We start from the raw sequence: 24,526 nt of genomic DNA on the forward strand, positions 1-24,526 counted from the left end.
ATTTATTTTCCTAAAAAAAAAAAGATGCCAAGCTCCCCGACGGCGTCACCGGGGAATGCTGGCACGGCGGGCAGAGGGGCTTTGGCTGCTCGTGGCCAATAACTGCCGTTTCTAACAGCTGCTGCCAGAGTTGCGGGCCTGGACTCTGTGCCCATCCCAAGGGGAAGGCGGGCGGGAAGGAGGGAAGACCTCTGTGCCCGCGCTTCTCCCCAAACTGGCCGCCGTCTGCAGCTCTGGCGCCGCCGGCCGGGCGCTGTGGCGGCCGTTCCTCCGCGTCCACCTGCCGCCTACGGTTTGCAAAGGGCTTTGACGCTGTCCCCTCCTCGGACCCCCACACCTGGGGCAAGTCTTACTCCTGCCCCCCATTTCCCGATGGGAAGCTTAGGGCCCAAAGGAGGTGGCCCCGGCCGAGCCGCTGTGGGGATGTGCTGGGAGGGGGGGTCCCGGCGTCTGACCCGCCTCCTGGCCCTCACTTCCTGCACGTGCACACAGATCAGGGCTCGGCCACCACAGGCCCCGGGGCGTTGTCTCCAGCCTGTTTTCAGACCGGAAGCCGGGTCCTGCGGGGGAGGCGTCAGGCCTGGGTGCTCCCAGAACCCGCCGTGTGGGAGGGAGTTCGCACAGCGCGGCCGAGGAGACGAAAACACCCTTCGGACCGTGTACCGAGCTCATTCCCGCGTACATCCAACCAGAACTACTGCAGACAAGGCGGTCGGGACGTGGGGTGACCGGAACATGGGGGGACAGCGGCCCGCCCCACAGGGTGCTGGACGGGGTTTCCACGGCTCCCGGAAACCGCGCTCTGCCCACCAGCTTCATCATCTCCCCTCCCCTCCCTTCTCCTCCCCTCGGATAGCAAACCCGGAGAGGGAGGTTTGTGCATTTTGCTAATCACTCCATTGAGCTGCCGGGTTTGCTTAAAACCAGGAACTTCTTACCCTCAAAGCTTACTTTCATCGGTGCTTCTGTATTTTTCTTCGGTGACCTTTTGTCTTTTAATGATAGTCAATCAGGGTAAGAGGTTTCTAATCTATTGTGACCGATCAACGCTGACAACAGCACGGGAATGGCCAGCACACCGAACGCCACGCCCGCCCGCGGGCCCCTCCCGGCAGCCTGCCGCGAGCCTGGCGTGGGCTGCAGGCCGGGAGGGTGGGATTTGCCCTGCTTCACCCTCTAACGGCCCCTTAAATTAACCCTGAGAGGGGGGTCAAGGTGACAATACCTTTGTTGTTTTTTTACAAAGTGTGTCTTTAAAAAATTTGACTTCAGAGAAGTGAGAGGGGGAGAGAGAAACATCGATGATGAGAGAATCATCGATCGGCTGCTTCCTGCACGCCCCCCACTGGGGACTGAGCCCACAACCTGGGCCTGTGCCCTGACCGGGAACCGAACCCTGACCTGGCTCGTGATTCGATGCTCAGCCCCTGAGCCCCGCCGGCCGGGCACTTGAGACCTCATCGTGCTCTGGACACGGACGCTAAGCGCACGGCTGCCTGCTCTGTGCAGGGCCCAGCGGGGAACGAGGGCAGGGCTCCGTGCACAGGGCGGTTTATGAGCTGCTGCCTGTGCTCACGGAACAGCACCGGACGGGAGACAACACAGGCCCGGGCGCCGGGTCCTCGCCGGCGTCTGTGCTTTGCTGCGTGCTGGTCGGAGGCTGCGGCTGCAGAGCTCAGGGGATGTGCTCAGCCTCCCGGCCCAGGGTCCCCTCTAACCAGCCACGTCCAGGAACCCCCGCACGGAGACCTCAGGGCTCGGGGGAGGGGGGGTGCGCTGGGGAAGCCACGAACCACCGCCGGGGACGCCCTACAAAACCCAACAGCTCTAGTTTCCAAAAATAGTTTTTACAGCACTTTAAATAATTTACAAAAAAAGCTACAAAAATCATATTTACCAGGACACACGTGTTAAATAAGGGCATCGCTTCCCGTTAGTGTACACATGTACAGGGCGGTCACAGGGGCCCGTCCCCCTTCCCGGTGTCACTATACACACACAGGTCCACACGCACGTCCACGCGTGGCCCAGACACGCGGGCGCCAGGAGGACGCCTGCTCACAGCTGGAGGACTTTGCCCTTGGCCACGGGGCTGCCGTCCTCCACAGACGTGTCGCTCAGCTCGCTGGTGTCGCTGCGCCAGGCCTCCCGGTCCTCGTCTCGATTCGCCCGCCGTCGATACCTCAGGTCCAACACGTCCTCGTCGGAGCCCGAGTTCCTGCCGCCGCGCGAGCCGAGCGCCCTCCTCCGGGGCCAGGGCCGGGCCTCCTTCCCCAGCAGGCGTGAGCGTCCAAACCGGCCCGCGTGGCCGGCGGGGGCCTCCCTGAAGGCCGAGAAGGCCGGGCCCTGCAGCGGCAGGCTCAGGCCGGGGCTGAAGAGCCCGGCGCCCGGGGCCCCCCAGGACGCACTGCTTCCGAAGTGGAACAGCTGCGTGGGGAGCAGCGGGGAGAAGCCCGCGAAGGGCAGGCCCTTCCTGGGGTCGGTGGCGAGGCCGGCGGCGCCCCGGGCCTGGCCCTCCGGCGCCCTCTCCCTCTCGCTCCCCAGCGCCCCCTTCCACGCCACGTCCCTGCCTTCTGAGCTCAGCGCCCACGTGCCCTGCAGGGGACTCTGGTGGGCGAACTCGCCCCACGGGAGGGCGAGGCCGGCCTGGGGGCCCCCCTCCCTGTCGGCTCCCGGGCTCCGAGTCGGTGCGCCCCGGCTCTGAGAGGCCCCGGGCAAGGCCCCCCCGGGACTCCGCGCCCGGGCATCCGCCTCCGCCACGCTGGACGCCCCTCGCGGGCTCTGGTCTCTGTGAGGATGAAGGCTTCTCTTGCCCGCGGGGGACCCTCTGGCCGACACAGTCCCGCTGCTCCGGGGCGCCCCCGGCTGGCTTCTGGGCGGAGCAGCGGGGAGGCAGGCCGGCTCCGTGCGGGGGGTGCCCCGGAGCCCCGCCGTTGGCTGAGGGGTCCCCCTGCCCCTCTGGCTCCGTGTGCACATGCCCGGCTGTGGGGCCGGGGCCGGGGCCGCCCCCTTCCGGCACAGAGGCTCCGGCCTGGGCCCGCTCCCCGGAGCCGCGCCTGGAGTTTCTGAGCCGCTCTCCGTCTCCTTGGCCTTTTCGGCCAGAAACTTCCGGATCTCCAGCTCGATGCTGTCGTCGCTGTCCACGGAGCTGCTGTCATCAGACCGGAGGCCGGGGCTGGCGGCTGAGCCGGGGCGGTGGCAGGCCTCGGCCTCGCTGGGGAACGGACTCAGCCCCGACGGGAGGGCCTGGGGCGGGTCCGCGGGCCCAGCGCCGCCCGGCCTGATGCTCTCCGTGGGGCCGCAGAAGCCGCGGGAAGGTCTCCCGGGCGGGCCCGCCCAGCTGTCCCTTTTGGACTTGGAGAGGCAGCTTTTCAGCGCGGCCGGGCTCCTGTCCCGGCCGCCTCTCTGGGGGCCGCCCTGCGGACCCAGGGCCCGCGCCTCGGTGCTGCCGAACCTGACCTTCTTCCGGGCCCCGGCTCGCGGGTCCCTCCAGCGCCTCCTGAGCCTCCGCTTGGACCGCAGCAGGTCCTTGATGGCCGTGTCCAGGTCCTCGTCGCTGTCCAGCGAGCTGCTCTTGTCCTCGGAGCTCTCCTTCCCGTCCACACTCGGGGCCTCGACCACCTTCCCGGGGCCCGGCGCCACCCCGCCCCTTGCGTCCGCGGCTCCGTGCTCATCCCCCAGCCCGGCCGTCCTGCAGGGGGGGCACTGCCCCCTGGCCTCGCCGTCCCTCCCAGGGGCCTCGCCGGCCTTGCCGGGGCCAGTGTCTGGGGCGCCCTCCTTCACCGCCTCTCTCGTTTTCTTGGGTGTCAACGACCGCACGGCGCCGCCGCCTGCCCTGCGTTTCCTTCTGCAGCTCAGCGGAGGCTCCGGTGCTTTAGGGACGGGGGCCTTGGCGTCACCAGCCTGCCCGGGGGGGCCCGGCGGCAGCAGGGGGCTCTGTGTGGACGGCGGGCAGGTGTCCGCTCTGGCCAGCAAAGTCCCCGACTGTGCCTTCAGCGCCAGAAAGTTCCGGATCTCCTGCTCTATGCTGTCGTCACTGTCCACAGAGCTGCTGTCGCCGTCCGGGCGGGAAGGCACGCTGGGGGGGCCAGGGAGCGGGCTGGCGGGCGGGGGCCTGGCTCCGCCCTCCCCGGGGGCCGGCAGGATGGTCTTGGAGATGTCCAGGATCGCCTCGGCGCACATCAGCTCGGCGGAGGTGTCCGCGCGGCACGAGGCCCCGTCCGCAAACCGGCTCCTGGCCGCCGTGCTTCCCGGGGCGGCGGGGGCTTTGGGCTCCTTTGGTGGCTTGGAGGGGTGGTCGGGGTCCGGGCCACCCGGGCCCAGGTCCGCAGCCTTCGAGGCCACGGGCTTCTTCTTGCCCGGCGCTCTCCTGGGGGTGTCGGGCAAGGCACTTTTCGGGGCGTGGCTGGCGCCGTGGGCAGGAGGGACGGGCGGCGGCTCCCCCGGCGGGGTTTTCTGGGGCAGGTCCCCGCTCGCCTCCTTCCTCTTCTCCCGCTGGTACCGCTGGATGGCCTCCTCGATGCCGTCGTCGCTGCTGGAGTCGGCCGCCGCGCGCACGGGGTCCGGGCCGGTGCTCCTGACTCCCTGTCCCCGCCGCCCGGGGCCCAGGTTCCTCCTGACCCGGCCCTTCCCGGGGGCGTCCGCAGTGCGGCAGGCGGCGGCCGGCCGGGGGGGTGCGGGCTTCGGGCCGCCCACGCTCTCCGGCTCGGCGGCGACCTTGGACCTGAGGCTCCTGGGTGGCGCGGCTGCCGTGGCCAACCGGGGAGGATTCTGGAAAACAAGCTCCTTACCGGCGCCCGCCGCGTCCGGCCGGGGCGCCTTGCCCGCCGGCTCTTTGCCGGGCCTGAGTGCGGGCGTGGCCAGGTGGGCGCCGGGGCTGGGCTTCCTGTCTGCCGGCCGCTCGCCCTGCGGGGCCTGGTGCTGCCTCTTCTCCCTCAGGAACCGCTCTATCTCCGCCCGGATGCCCTGCTCGAAGGAGTCCTCGCTGCTGACGCTGCCCGGGGAGGCGGAGCCCGGGGCCTGGCCGGCTCCCACGCGGCCACCGGGGATGCCTCCTGAGCCAGGGGCCCGCTTTGGGGGACACGGGGTAGTGGGGGCGCTGTTCGGAGGCGGCTCCGGGTGGCACCGAGGGTCCCGGTCGGCGGCCGCGGGCTGGGCGGCCCCGCTCTTGGCCTTCAAGTACTCCTGGATGGCCTCCTCGATGCCCCGGTCCACCGAGTCGTCACTGTCCGAGTCCCGCCCCGGGGGGCCGGGGGCCGAGGCTGCCTCCTTCCTCTTGGGGTCCAAATGAGCGGCGAGCCCGCAGGCGGGGGCGGCGGCCGGCTGGGCGTGGCGGCCCCTGTGGCCTCGGTGCAGGGCGCGCTCCTGGCCCCGGCCCCGCGCTGCCCGGTCGCCCCGCAGCGAGCTGATGATCATCTGCACCCGGGCGCTCACCGCCGCGCCCGCCGCGCCCTCCGGCTCCGAGAGGCAGCCGGGAAACCGACAGCTGCCCGGCGGCCCGCAGGCCTCCCACGCGGACTGGAGGGCGAGCACAGGAGGCGCGTTCATGAGGAACATCCTAGCGACCAACAGGGAGGCACGCAGGGGCCAGTCTGTCCGCCGCTCGCTTCACATCCTGCGGGGAAGAGACGCGGGTGAGACGCACTGCGGGAGGGACCGTGCCGGTGGCCGCCGGTCAGCCATCAGCGGTCAGCGTCTGGTCGGCAGGGGCCTCGGGCTGCGTGGCCTCAGCGTCCTGGGCTGGGCAGGGAGGACTGCGGGGAGGGCTCAGGAGGAAAACGCGTCTTCGCCAGCCGCTCCGCCCAGAAGCGCCCACGTGAATGCACACGTGTCTGCCCTTCCCCGTCCCTGCGCCCACTTGGCACCCCCACTTTCTCGTACCTCCGGGGGCTGCCCAGGGGCCCAGGCGACGAAGGCCGCACTCCCTTCTCTGCAGGTTCCAGGGCAGGAGGACTCGGACCCTAGGGGGTGAGCGGGCGGGACCCCGGGGGTCGGTTCATTCTTGACGGGAGCAGCGAGCCCCTGAGAGAGAACATTAAAGAGGTGAGCAACTCAGCAATCACTTCCCCAAACATCTTTACAGTCACTTTTTACTTAAAAACCAGTGGCCTGGTGCACGGATTTGTGCACATTGAAAGGAAATTAATTAGAAGGAATATTTTAATATCGCTGTTCACCCTTTCTCTATAATAGAAGTGTCAGCCAAATTCACGATGGACAATGACAGATCGAAACACACGCGTGCGATTGGCACCAGCGAGAGCTTTATAGGTATCGCGCATGGGCGAGTCAACTTAGCCTTTTATAGATAGAGAACAAACTTGCTTAGTTAGACCTGCTTTCTGATGTAGCTAAGCTTTTTCCAGCTCAGTGAAGCACCCCAACTTCTCTTCCAGGTCATTGTCAGCAACACAGCAGGAAATATCAACACGAAGCAGATTATTATTGTAGATCACACAGCGAGGGCAAAGGGTGAAATATTTAACTGCAGCAGTGTTTGACTATATTCTGCGCAGTGAGAAAACCTGAAGCCATTTCAAGGTCCACCATTTCTTACTTCTGTTCAGTCAGGTCAAGTTCCTAAGCTTTCTAAATCTCCGTTTTCTGGCTAATGACAAGAAAATAGGATTCCACCGAGTCTCCTATCTACCTACTCCAGGACTTCTGTGAGGGTCAAATGAGATGAGGCACGGAAAACGCTTCACAGACATTTGGTTACAGTGTGAAATGTTTGCACCTGGCTATAAAGCAGGTTGTGTTCCTGGGCTGAAGAGACTCTGAGGAGGCTCGTCGCCAGGGAGAGGAAGCCGGCGGCATTTTGAGCCACGGGGTCTCAGCAGCATTGGCTGCGATTTGGTGGGGTGTTGCTTGGGGTGGTGGCGGGGCCTGTGTCCCATTTGGGGGAAGCCGAGTGTTGCTTTGTGGGTGCCAGGTCCGCGTTGCCGTTTCTCTGTAAATGGCCAGTGTGCGTCATGGGGCAGCTCCTGCGTTGAGTGTCTGCCCCCTGGTGGTCAGTGTGCATTATAGTGACCTGTCAGATGGTCAGACTCTTAGCACATTAGCCTTTTATATATATAGATTATATATAGAGATGTCTAATGTAGCCCAGCTGCCGTGGCTCAGTGGTTGAGCGTCGACCTATGAACCAGGAGGTCACGGTTCGATTCCTGGTCAGGGTACATGCCTGTGTTGTGGGCTTGATCCCCAGTGTGGGGCGTACAGGAGGCAGCCGATCCATGATTCTCTCTCATCATTGATGTTTCTATCTCTCTCTCCCTCTACCTCTCGGAAAAAAACAAAAAACAACAACCATATATTACACACACACACACACACACACACACACACACACACACCAGGAAACTACAGTGTCAAGGGATTCTTGCCCTTACTTGGAACTCTCTTCAAGTCCAGGTTCGGAGTTTGGATAAAGCGGCCAACGCTGGCGCGTCGCGGGCCTGAGGTCTCCATCGCCCCACCTGCCCGCGTGGGGTCCTTTCCCACGTGTGAGAGACTGTGCGCTGCCAGGATAGAGAGAGGCAGAGACACGGAGTTCCCAGGCTGATCATACATGTATATCTTTATGGAAAGAAACAGCATCAATTTAAGGGCCCCAAATTAGATTTTGGAAGAATTCGCCCTGTGGCCAAATAGTGTTCATCACGAGTTTACCACCCCCCGGGCACAGGGGCACCGGGAGGGTGGGGGAAGCAGGTGACCCAGCCCCCAGCCTGGCACCCACGCCACCTTGCCCTCACGTCCCAGCCGCAGAGCAGTGGGCACCAGCGATGGAGGGGCCGCGATGGAGAAGGCTAACCCTTAAGCACTCCCGTCAACGCGGGCCCCGCGGACAGGCCGCAGGGGTTTCCACACCAGGAGGCAAAGCCGGGAGAACCAGGGGCCGGTGCTGACGGTGCTGACCGAGTGGAAGGCGCGGACGGCCTTGGCTGGCTGTAGAGCTCGGACTCTACCAAACGGTTTGTGACAGGGGTCCTCAAACTTTTTAAACGGGGCCAGTTCACTGTCCCTCAGACCGTGGGAGGGCCGGACTATAGTTTAAAAAAACTATGAACAAATTCCTCTGCACACTGCACATATCTTATTTTGAAGTAAAAAAACAAAACGGCAAAAACACCCGCATGTGGCCCGCGGGCCGCGGTGTGAGGACGCCTGGTTTGTGAACGGTCCACCTGCCCCGTGCAAGATCCGGGTTAAACACTCAGGGGCATCTCCAGCAACAGCCTGTGGCTTTAAAGCAACTGCCCGAGGGAACCTCTCAGGAGAACTCCCTAGACCACACTGCCCCTGCACCCCGAGAGCCCAGGCCAGGTCAGAGCTGGCTGGGGGGACACCCAGCCGGACCCCAAAGTCGCGTGCTGCCAGAACTGAAAAGTGGTGACGGGCCCTGGGCATCCTCTCAGGCTGGACACACTCCTCCGGGCGGAGAACACTGGCCTGTATCTTGCACAGCCCGGCTCCCTGCACCTAATGCCCCCCACACATCCCCTAATGCCCCCCACACATCCCCTAATGCCCCCCACACATCCCCTAATGCCCCCACACATCCCCTAATGCCCCCCATACATCCCCTAATGCCCCCACACATCCCCTAATGCCCCCCATACATCCCCTAATGCCCCCATACATTCCCTACTGCCCCCACACATCCCCTAATGCCCCCCATACATCCCCTAATGCCCCCCATACATCCCCTACTGCCCCCACACATCCCCTAATGCCCCCCATACATCCCCTAATGCCCCCCATACATCCCCTAGTGCCCCCATACATCACCCACAGTGGTCCAGCCCTTGGTGCCTTCCAGGGGGGGCGTCCCCCGGGATTATGGAGGGGAGGGCCCGGCAGGCCAACCGGAGGTCGGAGGTCGGAGGTGAGGGGTGGGGGGTGGGGGGTGGGCCAGCTAGGAGGCCAGACCTCACAATCCCGCAGCTCGTCCCCAAGCAGAGCTGCAGGGCCAAGCGGTGCCTGGGGTCCGAGGCAGGGTGGGGCCCTCACAGCTGACCACCCCCCCCCCCCCCCGTGCCCTCTCACCCCGAGCACAGGGCTCCCTTCCTGGGGGCGCCGGTGCCCGCACTGCCTCTGCCGGGCCGACCAGGTCCTCAGCCACGTGGGGCGAGCACCGCAGGGGAGGGCAGCCCCCCCCCCCCCCCGCAGTCTGCACCCCGGTTGGGTGCCTCTGGGTCCAGGGGCCGCGGGGCGCGCCAGGGACCCTCCCGGAAGCTGCGCCGGACGCCACTGCCCTTCCGCGGGGTCGGGGTCCTCGGCCGCGCTCCGAGGTGGGGGCGCCGGCCGGCCGGAAGCGGCCCCGCGGGCCCTCACCTGCGCCTCACCTGGTGCGCCCCGCGCCCCGCGGCTTCCCGACCGGGGGACACGCAGGGGCCGGCGACGCGGCGGCGGGGCCCGGGGCTGCCTCGGGGGCCGCGACCCCCGCCCGGGCGGTACCAGCCCCCGCGCCCGGCGATCGCGCCTCCGCCCCGCGCGCCCTCCCCGGGGCCCGCCCGCCGCCCCCGCCCCCGCCCCCGCCCCCGCGGCGCTCACCTCCGCCCGCCGCCCGGCCCCTCGCCGCCGCCCCCACCCAGCGCCGGCCGGTCCGGCCCGCGTCCCCGGGGAGGAGCGGCGCGCGGGGGGCGCGCGGGGCCGCGGGGTCCCGGCGCCCCGCCCCTCGGCCGCGCGGAGGGGGCTGGGCCGCCTGCTCCCCGGCGCCGCTCCCCGCGCCCCCGCCCGGCGTCCGGGGCCGCGCGGAGGGCGGGGCGCGCGGGGCGGGGCGACCCCCGGTGCCCCCTCCCCGGACCTACCGGCGGCGGCGGGCGCTGCGGCCGCGCTCCGGAAGCCGTGCCCGCTGGCTGGGCATCATGGGAATGGCACGGCCGAGTTCCGGGGGAGGCGCGCGGCCCGGCCGGACCCCCGCCCGGCGAGCGCGCGCCCACCTGCCGGCCGCTGCGGAGCCGGGCCGCCCCGCCTCCCGACCGTGTCCCGGCGCCGCGGGTGAACTGTTGTTGGTGGGACCCCCACACCCCTGCGGAGGCGGGGACCCCGGGGCTGGTGGGCCGCCCTGTCCTCGACCACTCGGTGCCGGGAGTCGGGGAGGCCCGCCCTCCCTGCACCCCGAGGTGGGAGTGCAGGCTGGGAGGTGGGGCGCGGGCGGCTGCTTGATTCTGAGGTCGAGGCCCCCCGTGCGCCGGCCCGAGCTGCACCTCCTCCCTCCGGGGTGAGCTCCCGGCAGAGCAGGGAGAGCCTGGCCCCCAGCCCCGGAGGCAGCCGGTCCCTCTGCCCGGCCCCAGGTGCCCCCAGCTGCGCGCTGCAGGGCCAGCTCCATCCGGGCCTCCGGCTGCCGTGGCCTCGGGGTCATGGCCCAGGGAGCCAGGCCGGCGGGGTTCCAGCCCGTGTTTCACGGAAGCTGCCCGCAGTCACTCAAGACCTGGCCACGGGGCCCAGCCGGGCTGGCTTCGTGGTTGAGCTTCGACCTGCGAGTCAGGAGGTCACAGGCGGGGGTGGCCTGCTCCATCCCCAGTGGGGGGTGTGCAGGAGGCAGCCGATCAGAGATCCTCATCATTGGTGTTTCTGTCTCCCCCTTCCTCTCTGAAGTCAATAAAGAATAAATTAAAGAATGGAAGGAAGGGAGGGAGGGAGGACTGTGTGTGGGGGCGCTGGAGGAGGGAATGGGGGGAACTGGTGACTGGCTCCCATGGGGGCGGGGCCTGGTGCCACCCCCCACTCCTCCTGTCCTGCTCACCTGGCCTGATGGGGAGGGGGACGGGGAGGGGACACGCGGGTTCTGTCACAGAACGGAGGCTTGGACGCTTTCCCAGTTTTTTGTTTTTTTAATATATTTCTTTATTGATTTCAGGGAGGAAGGGAGGAGAGAGGGACAGAAACATCAATGATGAGAGAGAATCATTGATCGGCTGCCTCCTGCACGCCCCCCACTGGGGATCAAGCCCACAACCCAGGCCTGTGCCCCTGGCCGGAATCGAACCTGGGACCCTTCAGTCCGCAGGCCGACGCTCTATCCACTGAGCCACACCAGCCAGGGCCGCTTTCCCAGTTTAATTTCTCAAACAATCCAGAGACCTTCGCCCACGGCCCACGGGTGCCGCTCAGGGTGCCAGGGCCGTGGGGACGAACCCCCACTGTGCAAGGGGCAGGACAAGAGGAAGACAGCCGCGTCTCCTGTCTGTCCGTCCGTCCGTCCCTGCCGGCGCCTCTGCGGCCCACACGGAGGCTGTGGGGGTAAACCGGGCGTCCGTTTCCTGTCTGGAAAACGCCAGCGTCTGGTAAAATAAAAACCAGCGGCGTTTCCCTGGGCCGAGGAGGGGTCCTCCTAGTCTCCAGCGTCCGGGAACGTGGCGGCCGAGTGTCAAGAAACCCATGGAACGTGGTTTTAGTGCTTCGGTGAACTGTTTTAACAAACAATGTTTTCTCATTACAAGGGTCAGATTCTATTCCCAGGCCGGGCCTATGCTTAGGTTTCCGGCTTGATCCCCAGTAGGGGGCGTGTAGGAGGCAGCCAATGGATGTTCGGCTCATTGGTGTTTCTCTTTCCCCCCATCCCTTCCTCTCTGTGAACATCAATTAAAAAAATGAGGAGCCCTGACTGGTGTTGCTCAGTGGATAGAGCGTCGGCCTGCAGACTGAAAGGTCCCAGGTTCGATTCCGGTCAAGTGCGTGAACCTGGGTTGCAGGCACATCCCCAGTCGGAGGTGTGCAGGAGGCAGCTGATCGATGTTTCTCTCATCAATGTTTCTAACTCTCTATCTCTCTCCCTTCCTCTCTGTAAAAATTCAATAAAATATATTTAAAAAAAATAAGGAGGAAAAGAACTAAACAAAAAAAAATAACAAAAAAGAATAAAAACAAACAAAAACAATAAAAAAGAACAACCCCCCCCAAAAAAAAACAAACAAAAAAATGAGTAATACTCATTACCCAAGATCTGGGAAAAGGTCCCTGATGAATTGCTAACAACCCGGAAATACAGACTATAAATGTGTTCGCGTGTGCTTCCTGGTTAGGTGGTAACACGTCGCCTGAGTGTGCCTCAGGGTAAGTGCTTAGAAGAGACACCTGGGGCCAAGGACTAGGATGCATTTTGCCAAAATGCCGCCAGCCCCGCCGGGCGCGGAGGGTGAGTGGCCTGAACTGGCCGGGCCCTTCCCTTTCCGGCAGCCTCCCAGGCAAACAGCCTTTTCACCCTGAGCTTTTTTATTTATTTGTTGTTAGTCCCCGCCCGAGGACACCTTTTCCCAGTGATTTTTAGAGAGCGGGGAGGGGAGGGGAGGGAGGGAGGGGCAGAGAGAGAGGAACACCTGCCTGAGACACATCAATTGGCTGCCTCCCGCACGTGCCGGGGATTGAACCTGCAGCCCAGGTGCGCGCCCTTGACCTGGAATTGAACCTGTGACCCTTCGGGGCGTGGACTGACGCCCTCACCACGGAGCCAGGCCGGCCAGGGCTCATCACTCTGCTCTTAGTTCTCGGGCTGCCGGTGACGCCGCACGCCTTTGCCTCTCGTTATTGGCCATTTGGAAACTTGCCTGCCCGTGTTCTGTGTGTTTCTCCTTTTCCTTGTGTGTGACTTCTCCTCACCCAGAGCTTTCTCTGTTAGGGCTCTCAGTCCATCTCCACCACGTACTGGTGAGCTAACCATTTATTTTTCAGTTTCTCATTTTTCTTTCCACTTGGGGTTTAGCCTTTTCTTTCTTTTGCTGTTAGAAAATTAGTCTTGTCTTCTTTTTTTTTTTTTTTTAGCGGTGCCAGAGAGGAAGGGAAAGGGAGAGCGAGAGATCGAAACATCCCTGATGAGAGAGCCTCATTGATCAGCTGCCTCCTGCACGCCCCCTACTGGGGATGGAGCTCGCAACCCAGGCATGTGCCCTTGCCTGGAATCAAACCCGGGACCCTTCCGTTCACAGGCCGACTCTATCCACTGAGCCACACCGGCCAGGGTAGGGTTTAGCTTTTTGCTCGTGTTCTTTGCGACGTGCACGTTTTAAATGGAGCCACACCTGTCAGGTTTTCTTCCCTGGTCTCTGGCTTTGGGGCGAGGCCCGTGGTCGCTCCCGCCACGCTGAGATTTCACACGAGCTCACCGATTTACTGGCTACATTTCCCAAGAGGAGCTGGTGATGCTCACCGTGGAAGACACCATTGGCAGCTGGCTCCTGTTTTGACATCCCGGGTGGGGACGGGGTGGGGGGGTGGGGGCGTGGGGGGGCGTGGAACTGCCCTGAGGAACTGGCCCCAGTCCTGCGCACGCCCTGTGCAGGGGGGTCTCTACAGAGACTGCTCTGCGCTCAGCAAAGCACAACAGCCCAAGCGACCAGCACGAGGCCAGGGAAACGTGGTGGTGCGTCCGGACGCTGCTGAGCCCCCGATGGAAGGAACGAGGCCGGTGGTGCTCACAGGAGCGGGTCCACGGAGGCCTCATCCAGGAGTGCCCGAGGCCGGGGCGGGGCGGGGGGCAGGTGGCCGCTGCCTGGCGGGGGGAGCATGGCTCCGGGTCCTGCCTGGGCTGAGCAGCGGGGCTGGAATTGTCTCTGGGTGGGGCCTGGGGCGGGGCCCGGCCTGGAGAAGGGTCCTTGTTCCCTTTACCCCATTTCAGTTTAAAAACCCTGAGCGCCCTGACCCGTGTGGCTCAGTGGATAGAGCGTCGGCCTGCGGACTGAAGGGTCCCAGGTTCGGTTCCGGTTAAGGGCATGTACCTTGGTTGTGGGCACATCCCCAGTGAGGGGTGAGCAAGAGGCAGCTGATCGATGTTTCTCTCTCATCGATGTTTCTAACTCTCTATCCCTCTCCCTTCCTCTCTGTAAAAAATCAATGAAATATATTAAAAAAATAAATAAATAAAATAAAAAATATTGGAAAAAAAAAAAAACCCTGAGCGCCCTGACCGGTGTGGCTCAGTGGATAGAGCGTCGGCCTGCGGACTGAAGGGTCCCAGGTTCGATTCCGGTCAAGGGCATGTACCTTGATTTCGAGCACATCCCCAGTGGGGGGCGTGCAGGAGGCAGCGGATCGATGTTCCTGACTCTCTATCCCTCTCCCTCTCTGTAAAAAATCAATAAAACATATTAAAAAAAAGAAAAAATATTAATTAAAAAAATAAATAAAAAGCCCTGAGCGTGCTTTTCACATATAAAAATACTCGCCCTCGTGGAGCGTCTGAGGGGATGCATGAAGGTGAACGCACGTAAACGTGTCCTGTGCACAGTCCCCCCAGCCAGGTCCCAGGAGCCGCCGCCGCCTGCATTCCATCTTTGGAGTTTTCCTTTCTGCCCCAGTGTTAAAACCGCTCGCCTCAGGAGGGACTTTTACTGGCGTCGCCCGGCTTTAGATCTTCGTGTCAGGTTCTTAGGGTTCTCCTGCATGAATTCCATCCGTTTCTGGGCCCATCGTGACGGTGAGGTCAAGTCACAGAAGCTCGCACCCTGCACAGGAGAAACCAAACCTCCTGAGAGAGAGTGGTTTGGGAGCAGCATCAGCACAAACCCAGGACACGTGACCTCGGTTTATTCCCGAGGGCAGGGCGGGCCGGCCGGCGTGGCTCAGGGTTTGATTCCCGTCAGGTGACTTCAAGGTTAAGCCTTGAACAATAGTCTGGCTTCTCCCGGGAGATGCCCAGCGGGGCGTCGGGTCCCTGGCCGTCAGCGGGGTCAGGGCCCCGGGGCACAGTCCCCACCTCCACCCAGGAGACACCCAGGGGAGCGTGGGGCCCGGAGCAGCCTGTGGGGGACGCTAGAGAGGAGGAGAGAAGGTGAGGGCCCGGGGCTGCGAGGCGGGGCTGGGGAGGTGACGGTAAGGGGGCGGGTCTCCCTGTGGAGTGACGTGTTCTAAACGGGTCTGTGGTGATGGTTGCACTTCTGGCAAATATCCTAAAAGCTAGTGAACTGTGCTCTTTGATGGATTGATTGATTGATTGATCTCCACCTGAGGATATTTTCCCATTGACTTCTAGGGAGAGTGGGAGAGAGAGGGAGAGACAGAGGGAAACATCCATGTGAGAGAAACACATCCATTGTTTGCCTCCTGCACGCGTCCCAGCCAGGGCCTGGGCCGGGGAGGAGCCGGCAATTGAGGCACGTGCCCTTGACCGGAATCAAACCCGGGACCCTTTGGTCCGCAGGCCGACGCTCTATCCACTGAGCCACACGGGCCAGGGCAGGTTATGCACTTTACATGGGGGAGTTTGCTGGGTTTGAACGATCCCACCATGAAGCCATGAATGATGGGCACGTGACCAGGGGTGGGCATGTCGGCCCACGGACAGAAAGAGGCGCCCTGCCCCTGAGAGCCGGACGCCGCAGGTGCGAGGGGTGGGCGGCAGGCACCTGCCGGGGGCCTGGGCAGCGCTGGGCAAGGGGGTCCCACAGGCCTTCCCTGGCACCCGGCCAGGTGCCCGCTGAGAAGGCGGCGGGTGGCAGGAGGCGTGGCTGGCGCTCGCCCAGGAGCAGAGCTGGGGAGCCGAGGCAGCGGGCTCCTCGCTGAGCACCAGCCCCGTGGGCGCGGGCGGAGGCTGCAGTCCCGCCGGACAGCCTGGGGCCCGGGGACACCGGTCCTGTGTGCTTCCTGGAGGCCCGTGCTCAGCCTGACCCCGTGACCGGCCTGGGACACCTGCTCTCCCAGTTCTGGGATTTCTCTCTAAATCTGGGAAAACTAAATCCAGGTGGACAGCGTGGCCGTGCCCCCAGGATCTCTCTCAGGCCCCAGGGCCGTCTCCACAGAGATGGGGTGGTTTAACCTCCAATCTGTTTGAATCCTGTGTTGCTTTTCTCGAGTTATGAAGTACAGGCTTAGTGTGGGACATTGGAGATAGACCATCTATAACGGGGAAATTTAACACCGACCACCGGCCGGCTGGTGTGGCTCAGTGGTTGAGCATCGACCTATGAACCAGGAGGTTACTGTTTGATTCCTGGTCAGGGCACAGGCCCAGGTTTCGGACTCGATCCCCAGGAGGGGGCGTGCAGGAGGCAGCTGATCAGTGATTCTCTCTCATCATTGATGTTTCTATCCCTCACTCCTTTTCTGAAATCGATAAAGACATCTATCTATCTATCTATCTATCTATCTATCTATCTATCTATCTATCTGTCTGTCTGTCTGTCTATCTAAAAGGCTAATATGTCCCTGACCGGTTTGGCTCAGTGGGTAGAGTGTCGGCCTGCGGACTGAAGGGTCCCAGGTTCGATTCCAGTCAAGGGCATGTACCTTCGTTGCAGGCACATCACCAGTAGGGGTTGTGCAGGAGGCAGCTGATCGATGTTTCTAACTCTCTATCCCTCTCGCTTCCTCTCTGTAAAAAATCAATAAAATATATTAAAAAAAATAAAATAAAAGGCCAATATGCTAAGTGTCTGTCTGGGTAATGATGTCATGTAGCAACGCCCGGCTTCTTCTCCCTAGCGACCAGCCTCCTTGCAGTTTCTTCAGCCCAGGAACACGACCTGCTTTACAGCCAGGTGCAAACATTTCACACTTTAACCAAATGTCTGTGAAGCGTTTTCCGTGCCTCATCTCGTTTGACCCTCACAGAAGTCCTGGAGAAGGGAGATAGGAGACTCGGTGGAATCCTGTTTTCTTTTCATTAGCCGGAAAACGGAGATTTAGAAAGCTTAGGAACTTGACCTGACTGAACAGAAGTAAGAAATGGTGGACCTTGAAATGGCTTCAGGTTTCTCACTGCGCAGAATATCGTCAGACACTGCAGTTAAATATTTCACCCTTTGTCCTCCCTGCGTGATCTACAATAACAATCTGCTTCGTGTTGGTATTTCCTGCTGTGTTGCTGACAATGACCTGGAAGAGAAGTTGGGGTGCTTCACGGGGCTGGAAAAAGCTTAGCTCCATCAGAAAGCAGGTCTAACTAAGCAAGTTTACTCTCTATCTATAAAAGGCTAAGTTGACTCGCGTGTGTGCGATACCTATAAAGCTCTCGCTGGCGCCAATCGCACGCGTGTTTCGATCTGTCATTGTCCATCGTGAATTTGGCTGACACTTCTATTATAGAGAAAGGGCAAATAGCAATATTAAAATATTTCTCCTAATTTCCTTTCAATGTGCACGAATCCGTGCACTGGTCACTAGGATATATATACATGTATGTGCCCTATGTGTATATGTATGTGCCCACGGTGGGCAGGGGTTTCTCATCTGTGTGTACTCCCCGGAGGCCTGGACTTTTCTGAGGGAAGGTGTCACCTGTCCGCCTTCAAATACTGAGGTTTTAAGAAAAGACAAGGCCCCTCTCCAGAGACGCGGCTCAGGGGCGTTTCCCGGTAAAGACAGTCCTTTTCCTGAGGGAGGTGCTTGGCGGCATCCGGTTTGAGGGCTGTCTGTGACCGCACGCCCGCTCTCAAGTACAGCCCACACTGAAGGCTTCCTCCGCTGGAGACCCTTAAACAGGCCGCCCCTGGGCTACGCGCCAGGACACCTCTCGCCGGGTCTCACCGGGAGAGCGGGCCGGACGTCCCTCCGGGGCTGCTGCTCAGCGTCCTGCCTGTTCGTGCAGCGCCTCGAGGGAAGAGGGGCCCCTCCTTTCTGGGGCTCACAGCGGACAGGGGTGCCGGTCGCCCCTCCTGCAGAAGCTCAGGGTCCAGGGCCCGGCTCGCCTGGACCGGCCCGCGTGACGGGAGGAAGCACCAGGAGAAGGCGGGGGACGGGTGCCAGCGCCCCAGGGCCACGCGGGACTCACAAAGGGCCCCCCACTTCAGAAGCCAGAGGACTCAAACCCTGTGTCTTCGGACGGGGCCCTCCCGCCCCCAGGCCCCCCCCTCTCGGAGGCAGTTAGTGCCTGCCTCACTGTGTGTACAGAGAGGCCGCGTGGAAATCCCCCACGGACACTCCTCCCACCCCGGGGCGAGGCGGGGGACGTCAGGAAGGACAGAGCTGGCCCAATTGGGGACCTGGGGGGGCTGATGGTCAGGAGGGAGGGGCTGATGGTCAGGACCTGGGGGGCTGATGGTCAGGAGGGAGGGGCTGATGGTCAGGAGGGAGGGGCTGATGGTCAGGAGGGAGGGGCTGATGGTCACGAGGGTGGGGCTGATGGTCAGGAGGGAGGGGCTGATGGTCAGGAGGGAGGGGCTGATGGTCAGGAGGGAGGGGCTGATGGTCAGGAGGGAGGGGCTGATGGTCACGAGGGTGGGGCTGATGGTCAGGAGGGAGGGGCTGATGGTCAGGAGGGAGGGGCTGATGGTCACGAGGGTGGGGCTGATGGTCAGGAGGGAGGGGCTGATGGTCAGGAGGGAGGGGCTGATGGTCAGGAGGGAGGGGCTGATGGTCAGGAGGGAGGAGGCTGATGGTCAGGACCTGGGGGGCTGATGGTCAGGAGGGAGGGGCTGATGGTCAGGAGGGAGGGGCTGATGGTCAGGAGGGAGGGGCTGATGGTCACGAGGGTGGGGCTGATGGTCAGGAGGGAGGGGCTGATGGTCACGAGGGAGGGGCTGATGGTCACGAGGGAGGGGCTGATGGTCAGGAGGGAGGGGCTGATGGTCAGGAGGGAGGGGCTGATGGTCAGGAGGGAGGGGCTGATGGTCAGGAGGGAGGAGGCTGATGGTCAGGAGGGAGGGGCTGATGGTCAGGAGGGAGGAGGCTGATGGTCGGGAGGGAGGAGGCTGATGGTCGGGAGGGAGGGGCTGATGGTCAGGAGGGAGGGGCTGATGGTCAGGAGGGAGGAGGCTGATGGTCAGGAGGGAGGGGCTGATGGTCGGGAGGGAGGGGCTGATGGTTGGGAGGGAGGGGCTGATGGTCAGGAGGGAGGGGCTGATGGTCAGGAGGGAGGGGCTGATGGTCAGGAGGGAGGGGCTGATGGTCAGGAGGGAGGGGCTGATGGTCAGGAGGGAGGGGCTGGAGCTCACGGGCAGACGGCTGCCCACGCGGAGGAAGTGTCCACGGAGCGGTGACCTGGGCGAGGCGGCTTCCCCTGCAGACAGTGGTCTCGGTCAAGTGATTGCGAAGGCCTCCCGCGGGGACCTGGGGACGGGCTCTCCCGCGGGGACCTGGGCACGGGCTCTCCCCCAGCTCCGAAGGGGCAGGCGGCCGGGTGCTCTGATGGTTGGAATGTTGTCCTGATACCCTATGTCTCTCTCTCTCCTTCCCCCGCTTTCTCTCTCATTCTCCCCCCGCTTCTCTCCCTCTCAAATCAATCAATAGCCTTGGCTGGTGAGCACAGTGGTTAGAGCGTCAGTCTGAGCACCAACGGGTCTCAGGTTTGATTTCCGGTCAAAGGCCTGTGCCTGGGTTGCAGGTTCAATCCCAGGCCCCCAGTGGGGAGTGTGTGGGAGGCAACCAATCAACGTGTCCCTCTCACATCGGTGTTTCTCTCTCTCTCTCTCTCTCTCTCTCTCTCTCTCTCTCTCTCTCTCTCTCTCTCTCCTCTCTCTCTCTCTCTCTCTCTCGTGCTCTGGTAGCAGCATCCTGGGCGGTGGCCGTGTCTGCACGGCCCCAGGACACACGACCCGGTGCCCGTGACACTGCACGGCGCCCACCCTGCTGGCGGGCCCTCCGGGGACAGGAGCGGGTCTGGGCCGGGCAGAGTCACACGGGAGTTTCGTGCACAGGCGTTATGGGGGGGGGGGGGGAGCTCCCCGCACTCCCCCTCGGGGTCAGGGCTGGTGCAGCCCTTGGAGAGTTAATTGGCTTAATGTTCGAACCCGAAGGCAAGCTGCCGCGATGGATGCGTCAACACTGAGGAATAACCAGGAGGCTGGGGGGTGGGCAGAGTGCAGCCTCCACCTCTCCCTTCCCAAGCGGAGGAGGCCGAGGCCGGGAGATGGGAGGCGGGGGACGGGAGGGCTCAGTCGGGGTAGCCGGCGCCTCCAGAGCCTGCCTTGGCCCCCCCGCCCCCCTCCCGCTCTCCGGCTTCGGAGCAGGAGCTACAGGTGCTCTTAGGAGCCGCACCTCTTCTCTCAGTGCCAGCAGCTCCCCTGCCTCAGGAGGTCAGTGCGCCGCCTCCGAAATCGAAATCGGCGCTGGGCGGCCGTGCGGCCGGGCCTGGGGTTGCAGCACCTCTCAGGCCGGCAGGGGAGGGGGGCGAGACAGCGCGGGAGGTCCTGAAACCCAGTGTGCGCGCGCACATGCACGTGTGTGTGTGTGTGCATGTGTGTGTATATCTGTGCACGTGTGCACACGCTTATAAGGAAATAGAAATGACCAAGTTGACTGTAGTGTTTCCTGTGTGTGCATGCGTGTGCGTGAGCCTGTGTGCACGTGTATGTGTGTGTGTGTGTACAGGTGTGCATGTGGGTGCTCGTCTGCACATGTGACACGCCCTGAAGAGGAGACTTTCCATTCAGGTGGCTGACGTGGGACGATGTCAGCGCGCACCCCTGCGGCCTCCCCTCCGCTCCCCTGGCCGCGGAGAGGCGCCCCTGCAGGGGGGAGGCTGCAGGGGGAGGCTGCAGGGGGAGGCAGGGCCCGCCACCCTCCTGAGTCCGGGCCCAGGCTGAGCCGCCCGCGGCGCCGGGACCCGCAGGGCGAGCGGGGAGCCGGCTGGGTCAGGTGTCTGCCCCGCTGACGGGAGCTCTGACCAGGAGACTTCCTGCAGGTCCCCGCCCCAGCACGTGGCTGTTCCCGGTCATCGAGGCCCGCACACGTGTTTGCAGCCCAGAAAGCCATGCCCACGGCGGCGCTTCCGCTGGGAGGCGGGCAGCCTCAGGGGTGACGCCGGGTCCTGTGCACACGCCCCTCGCCCCCAGGCCCGGGATCAGCAGCCGCACCTCCTCCCGCTCCGGGGGTGGGGTCAGGACTCCGGCCGTGCCCTGGGCAGCTCGGCCTCTTCCGTGGGTGCTGCCGTGCTGCGGTGGCGGGACCCCAGGGGGACCAGCGGCCACGTGAGGACAGCTGGCTCAGCCGCAGCTGCTGACCAGAGCCTGCACACGGCCCTGCACGCGGCTCCTGCACGCAGCTCCTGCACGCGGCTCCTGCACGCGGCCCTGCACGCGGCCCCTGCACGCGGCCCCTGCACGCGGCCCCTGCACCCGGCCCTGCACGCAGCTCCTGTTCATGGCGCCTGCACGCGGCCCCTGCACGCGGCTCCTGCACGCGGCCCTGCACGCGGCCCCTGCACGCAGCTCCTGTTCATGGCGCCTGCACGCAGCTCCTGCACGCGGCCCTGCACGCGGCCCTGCACGCAGCTCCTGTTCATGGCGCCTGCACGCGGCTCCTGCACGCGGCCCTGCACGCGGCCCTGCACGCGGCCCCTGCACGCAGCTCCTGTTCATGGCGCCTGCACGCGGCCCCTGCACGCAGCTCCTGTTCATGGCGCCTGCACGCGGCCCCTGCACGCAGCTCCTGTTCATGGCGCCTGCACGCGGCCCCTGCACGCAGCTCCTGTTCATGGCGCCTGCACGCGGCCCTGCACGCGGCCCCTGCACGCGGCCCCTGTTCATGGCGCCTGCATGCGGCTCCTGCACGTGGCTCCTGCTCGTGGCGCCTGCACGTGGCTGGGGTCTCTCCCAGGGCAAAGGCCCGCCTCCAAGAGGGAGCGGCCGGAGGGACCGTCCGGGGAGCAGGGGCTCCGGGGGCGCCGGGGGAGCTGCCTGGCGGGTGCTGACGCCCCCAGACGCACGTGGCCCCAGCCCGTTACTGACTCGGGGCGTGTTCCCAGCTGCACACCTGGTGCCCGCACCCCTTCAGGGCCCACACGGCCTCGGCCAGCCCTGTAACGAAGGCCCTTCTGCTCTTGGGGGGACAGGGGGGCAGGGAGGACCTGCTCGCGGCCCTAGGAGAGGACGGGGAGGCCCAGAGGCCCCGGGAAATCCAGAGCGCCCCAGGTTCGCGACCCCCCAGCTTCAGAGCGGGGTCCCTGCTGGAGCTCAGCGCCCGGCAAGGATGCGGACACCCGTGAATGAAATGAGGGCCCGGGCCGGTGTGGCTCAGGGGATAGAGCACCGGCCTGCGGATGGAAGGGTCCCGGGTTCGATTCTGGTCGGGGCACAGGCCCGGGTGAGGCTCATCCCCAGCACGGGGCGGGCAGGAGGCAGCTGATCCATGGTTCTCTCTCCTCATGGATGTCTCTCTCCCCCTCTCCCTCCCCCCATCATTAAACATGTCCTCGGTGAGGGTTAAGAGAAAGAAAGAACGTCACCCCTTTGCAGGCTGAAGGACACTCCGTGGTGTGGACGGACCACGCGGTGTCTCCGTCATCAGGCCGGGGCGCGTGGCTATTGCTACATTTGGCCGCTGTGCGTGAGCTCCTGTGCGTGAGCCGCCGTGCGTGAGCTGCCGTGCGTGAGCTCCTGTGTGTGAGCTCCTGTGTGTGAGCTCCTGTGCGTGAGCCGCCGTGCGTGAGCCGCCGTGCATGCTGCTCTAGAAGTGATTTCTGAGCGCCTGCGTTCAGTTCTGTGGGGAAAGGACTTACACGGAAGAGGCCGGGGGAGGGGGCGGGCGTGCAGGGGGGGCTGTGCAGCCCCGTGCCGCTGCCTCCCGGACACAGAGCTTAGACGCCCCCCTCGCCCCCAGGGGATGGGCCTCGGGTCCCCCAGGAGTCAGTGTGTTGGGCCGCAGATGCCCGGACACCAAGGTCTGCCTGGCGGCCTGTCCTGGGGGCTGGGCCCGGAGGCGGGGAGCAAGGGGCCATCGCACAGTCTGGTTACCGCTGGGGGACCACGGCCCCTCGGTGGGGAGTCCCCGAACTCCAGCATCTGTCAGCACGGGGTCCCCTCCCGCCCCTCCCGCTGTCAGCCCTGCATCCGGGGACCCCGTGGGCTGGGAGGTGGCCACGCCAGGGGCCCCAAGCCCGGCCGCTGCAGAGTGGGGACACCCAGGATGGGGTGTGCGCCTTGTTGACCCCCCTTGACCCCTGTCTTTGCCAAAGGGCTGGAGGTCCTGGGCCGGCCCCGAGGTCCAGCTGTGGGTCTGCAGTCCCCCTCCAGGGGCCAGGGAGAGCTGGGGGGGGGGCAGACGGAGCGGGCAGGGGGGTAGGCAGCTTTGCGTCTTGTGTTTGTATCTCGAGCTTCTGGGCCGCACTGAGTCCCCAGCGTTCACACCTCGAAACCCATTGGCGGCATTGGAGGCAGGGCCTGCGGGAGGGGCTGGCCAGGTCCCGGGCGGGCTGCCGGGCACAGTGAGGGCACGGCGAGGGCACAGTGAGGGCACAGTGAGGGCACGGCGAGGGCACAGTGAGGGCACGGCGAGGGCACGGCGAGGGCACAGTGAGGGCACGGCGAGGGCTCAGTGAGGGCACAGTGAGGGCACAGTGAGGGCACAGTGAGGGCACGGCGAGGGCACAGTGAGGGCACAGCGAGGGCACAGTGAGGGCACGGCGAGGGGCACGGCGAGGGCACGGCGAGGGCACGGCGAGGGCACAGTGAGGGCACGGCGAGGGCACGGCGAGGGCACGGCGAGGGCACGGCGAGGGCACGGTGAGGGCACGGCGAGGGCACGGCGAGGGCACAGTGAGGGCACAGTGAGGGCACGGCGAGGGCACAGTGAGGGCACGGCGAGGGCACAGTGAGGGCACAGTGAGGGCACGGCGAGGGCACAGTGAGGGCACAGTGAGGGCACGGCGAGGGCACAGTGAGGGCACGGCGAGGGCACGGCGAGGGCACGGCGAGGGCACAGTGAGGGCACGGCGAGGGCACAGTGAGGGCACGGCGAGGGCACAGTGAGGGCACGGCGAGGGCACAGTGAGGGCACAGTGAGGGCACGGCGAGGGCACAGTGAGGGCACGGCGAGGGCACAGTGAGGGCACGGCGAGGGCACAGTGAGGGCACGGCGAGGGCACAGTGAGGGCACGGCGAGGGCACAGTGAGGGCACGGCGAGGGCATAGTGAGGGCACGGTGAGGGCACGGCGAGGGCACAGTGAGGGCACGGCGAGGGCACAGTGAGGGCACGGCGAGGGCACAGTGAGGGCACGGCGAGGGCACGGCGAGGGCACGGCGAGGGCACGGCGAGGGCACAGTGAGGGCACGGCGAGGGCACAGTGAGGGCACGGCGAGGGCACAGTGAGGGCACGGCGAGGGCACAGTGAGGGCACAGTGAGGGCACGGCGAGGGCACAGTGAGGGCACGGCGAGGGCACGGCGAGGGCACGGCGAGGGCACGGCGAGGGCACAGTGAGGGCACAGTGAGGGCACGGCGAGGGCACAGTGAGGGCACAGTGAGGGCACGGCGAGGGCACAGTGAGGGCACGGCGAGGGCACGGCGAGGGCACAGTGAGGGCACGGCGAGGGCACGGTGAGGGCACAGTGAGGGCACAGTGAGGGCACAGTGAGGGCACAGTGAGGGCACGGCGAGGGCACAGTGAGGGCACAGTGAGGGCACGGCGAGGGCACAGTGAGGGCACGGCGAGGGCACAGTGAGGGCACAGTGAGGGCACGGCGAGGGCACAGTGAGGGCACAGTGAGGGCACGGCGAGGGCACAGTGAGGGCACAGTGAGGGCACGGCGAGGGCACAGTGAGGGCACAGTGAGGGCACGGCGAGGGCACAGTGAGGGCACAGTGAGGGCACGGCGAGGGCACAGTGAGGGCACGGCGAGGGCACAGTGAGGGCACAGTGAGGGCACGGCGA

At 64.5% G+C, this 24,526-nt stretch overlaps 1 protein-coding gene across 3 annotated transcripts; it reads right to left on the reverse strand.

Moving 5' to 3' along the window:
* Positions 1-2: 2 nt before the first annotated feature.
* On the reverse strand, positions 3-9,952 carry PPP1R26 (protein phosphatase 1 regulatory subunit 26). 3 transcript variants are annotated; one of them, XM_079789549.1, is made up of 4 exons: positions 9,816-9,952; positions 7,392-7,520; positions 5,881-6,021; positions 3-5,614 (listed from the first exon to the last, which is right to left on the reverse strand). In XM_079789549.1, exon 4 carries the CDS (start codon positions 5,554-5,556, stop codon positions 2,059-2,061), a length of 3,498 nt encoding a protein of 1,165 aa, XP_079645675.1. In that variant the 5' UTR covers positions 5,557-5,614; positions 5,881-6,021; positions 7,392-7,520; positions 9,816-9,952; the 3' UTR covers positions 3-2,058. The 3 variants fall into 3 exon arrangements, with proteins under 3 accessions (XP_079645675.1, XP_079645676.1, XP_079645677.1); XM_079789550.1 differs by lacking the exon at positions 9,816-9,952 and adding an exon at positions 9,559-9,609; XM_079789551.1 differs by lacking the exon at positions 9,816-9,952 and adding an exon at positions 9,351-9,467 and having other exon boundaries at positions 7,392-7,513.
* Between the last annotated feature and the right edge of the window lie 14,574 nt (positions 9,953-24,526).

The sequence above is a fragment of the Cnephaeus nilssonii genome, assembly GCF_951640355.1.
Source record: "Cnephaeus nilssonii genome assembly, chromosome: 14".
Lineage (NCBI taxonomy): Eukaryota > Metazoa > Chordata > Mammalia > Chiroptera > Vespertilionidae > Cnephaeus > Cnephaeus nilssonii.

Coding starts and splice junctions, on each gene's coding strand:
- PPP1R26 (XM_079789549.1), bottom strand. CDS start 5,556: ATGTTCCTCATGAACGCGCCTCCTGTGCTCGCCCTCCAGTCCGCGTGG.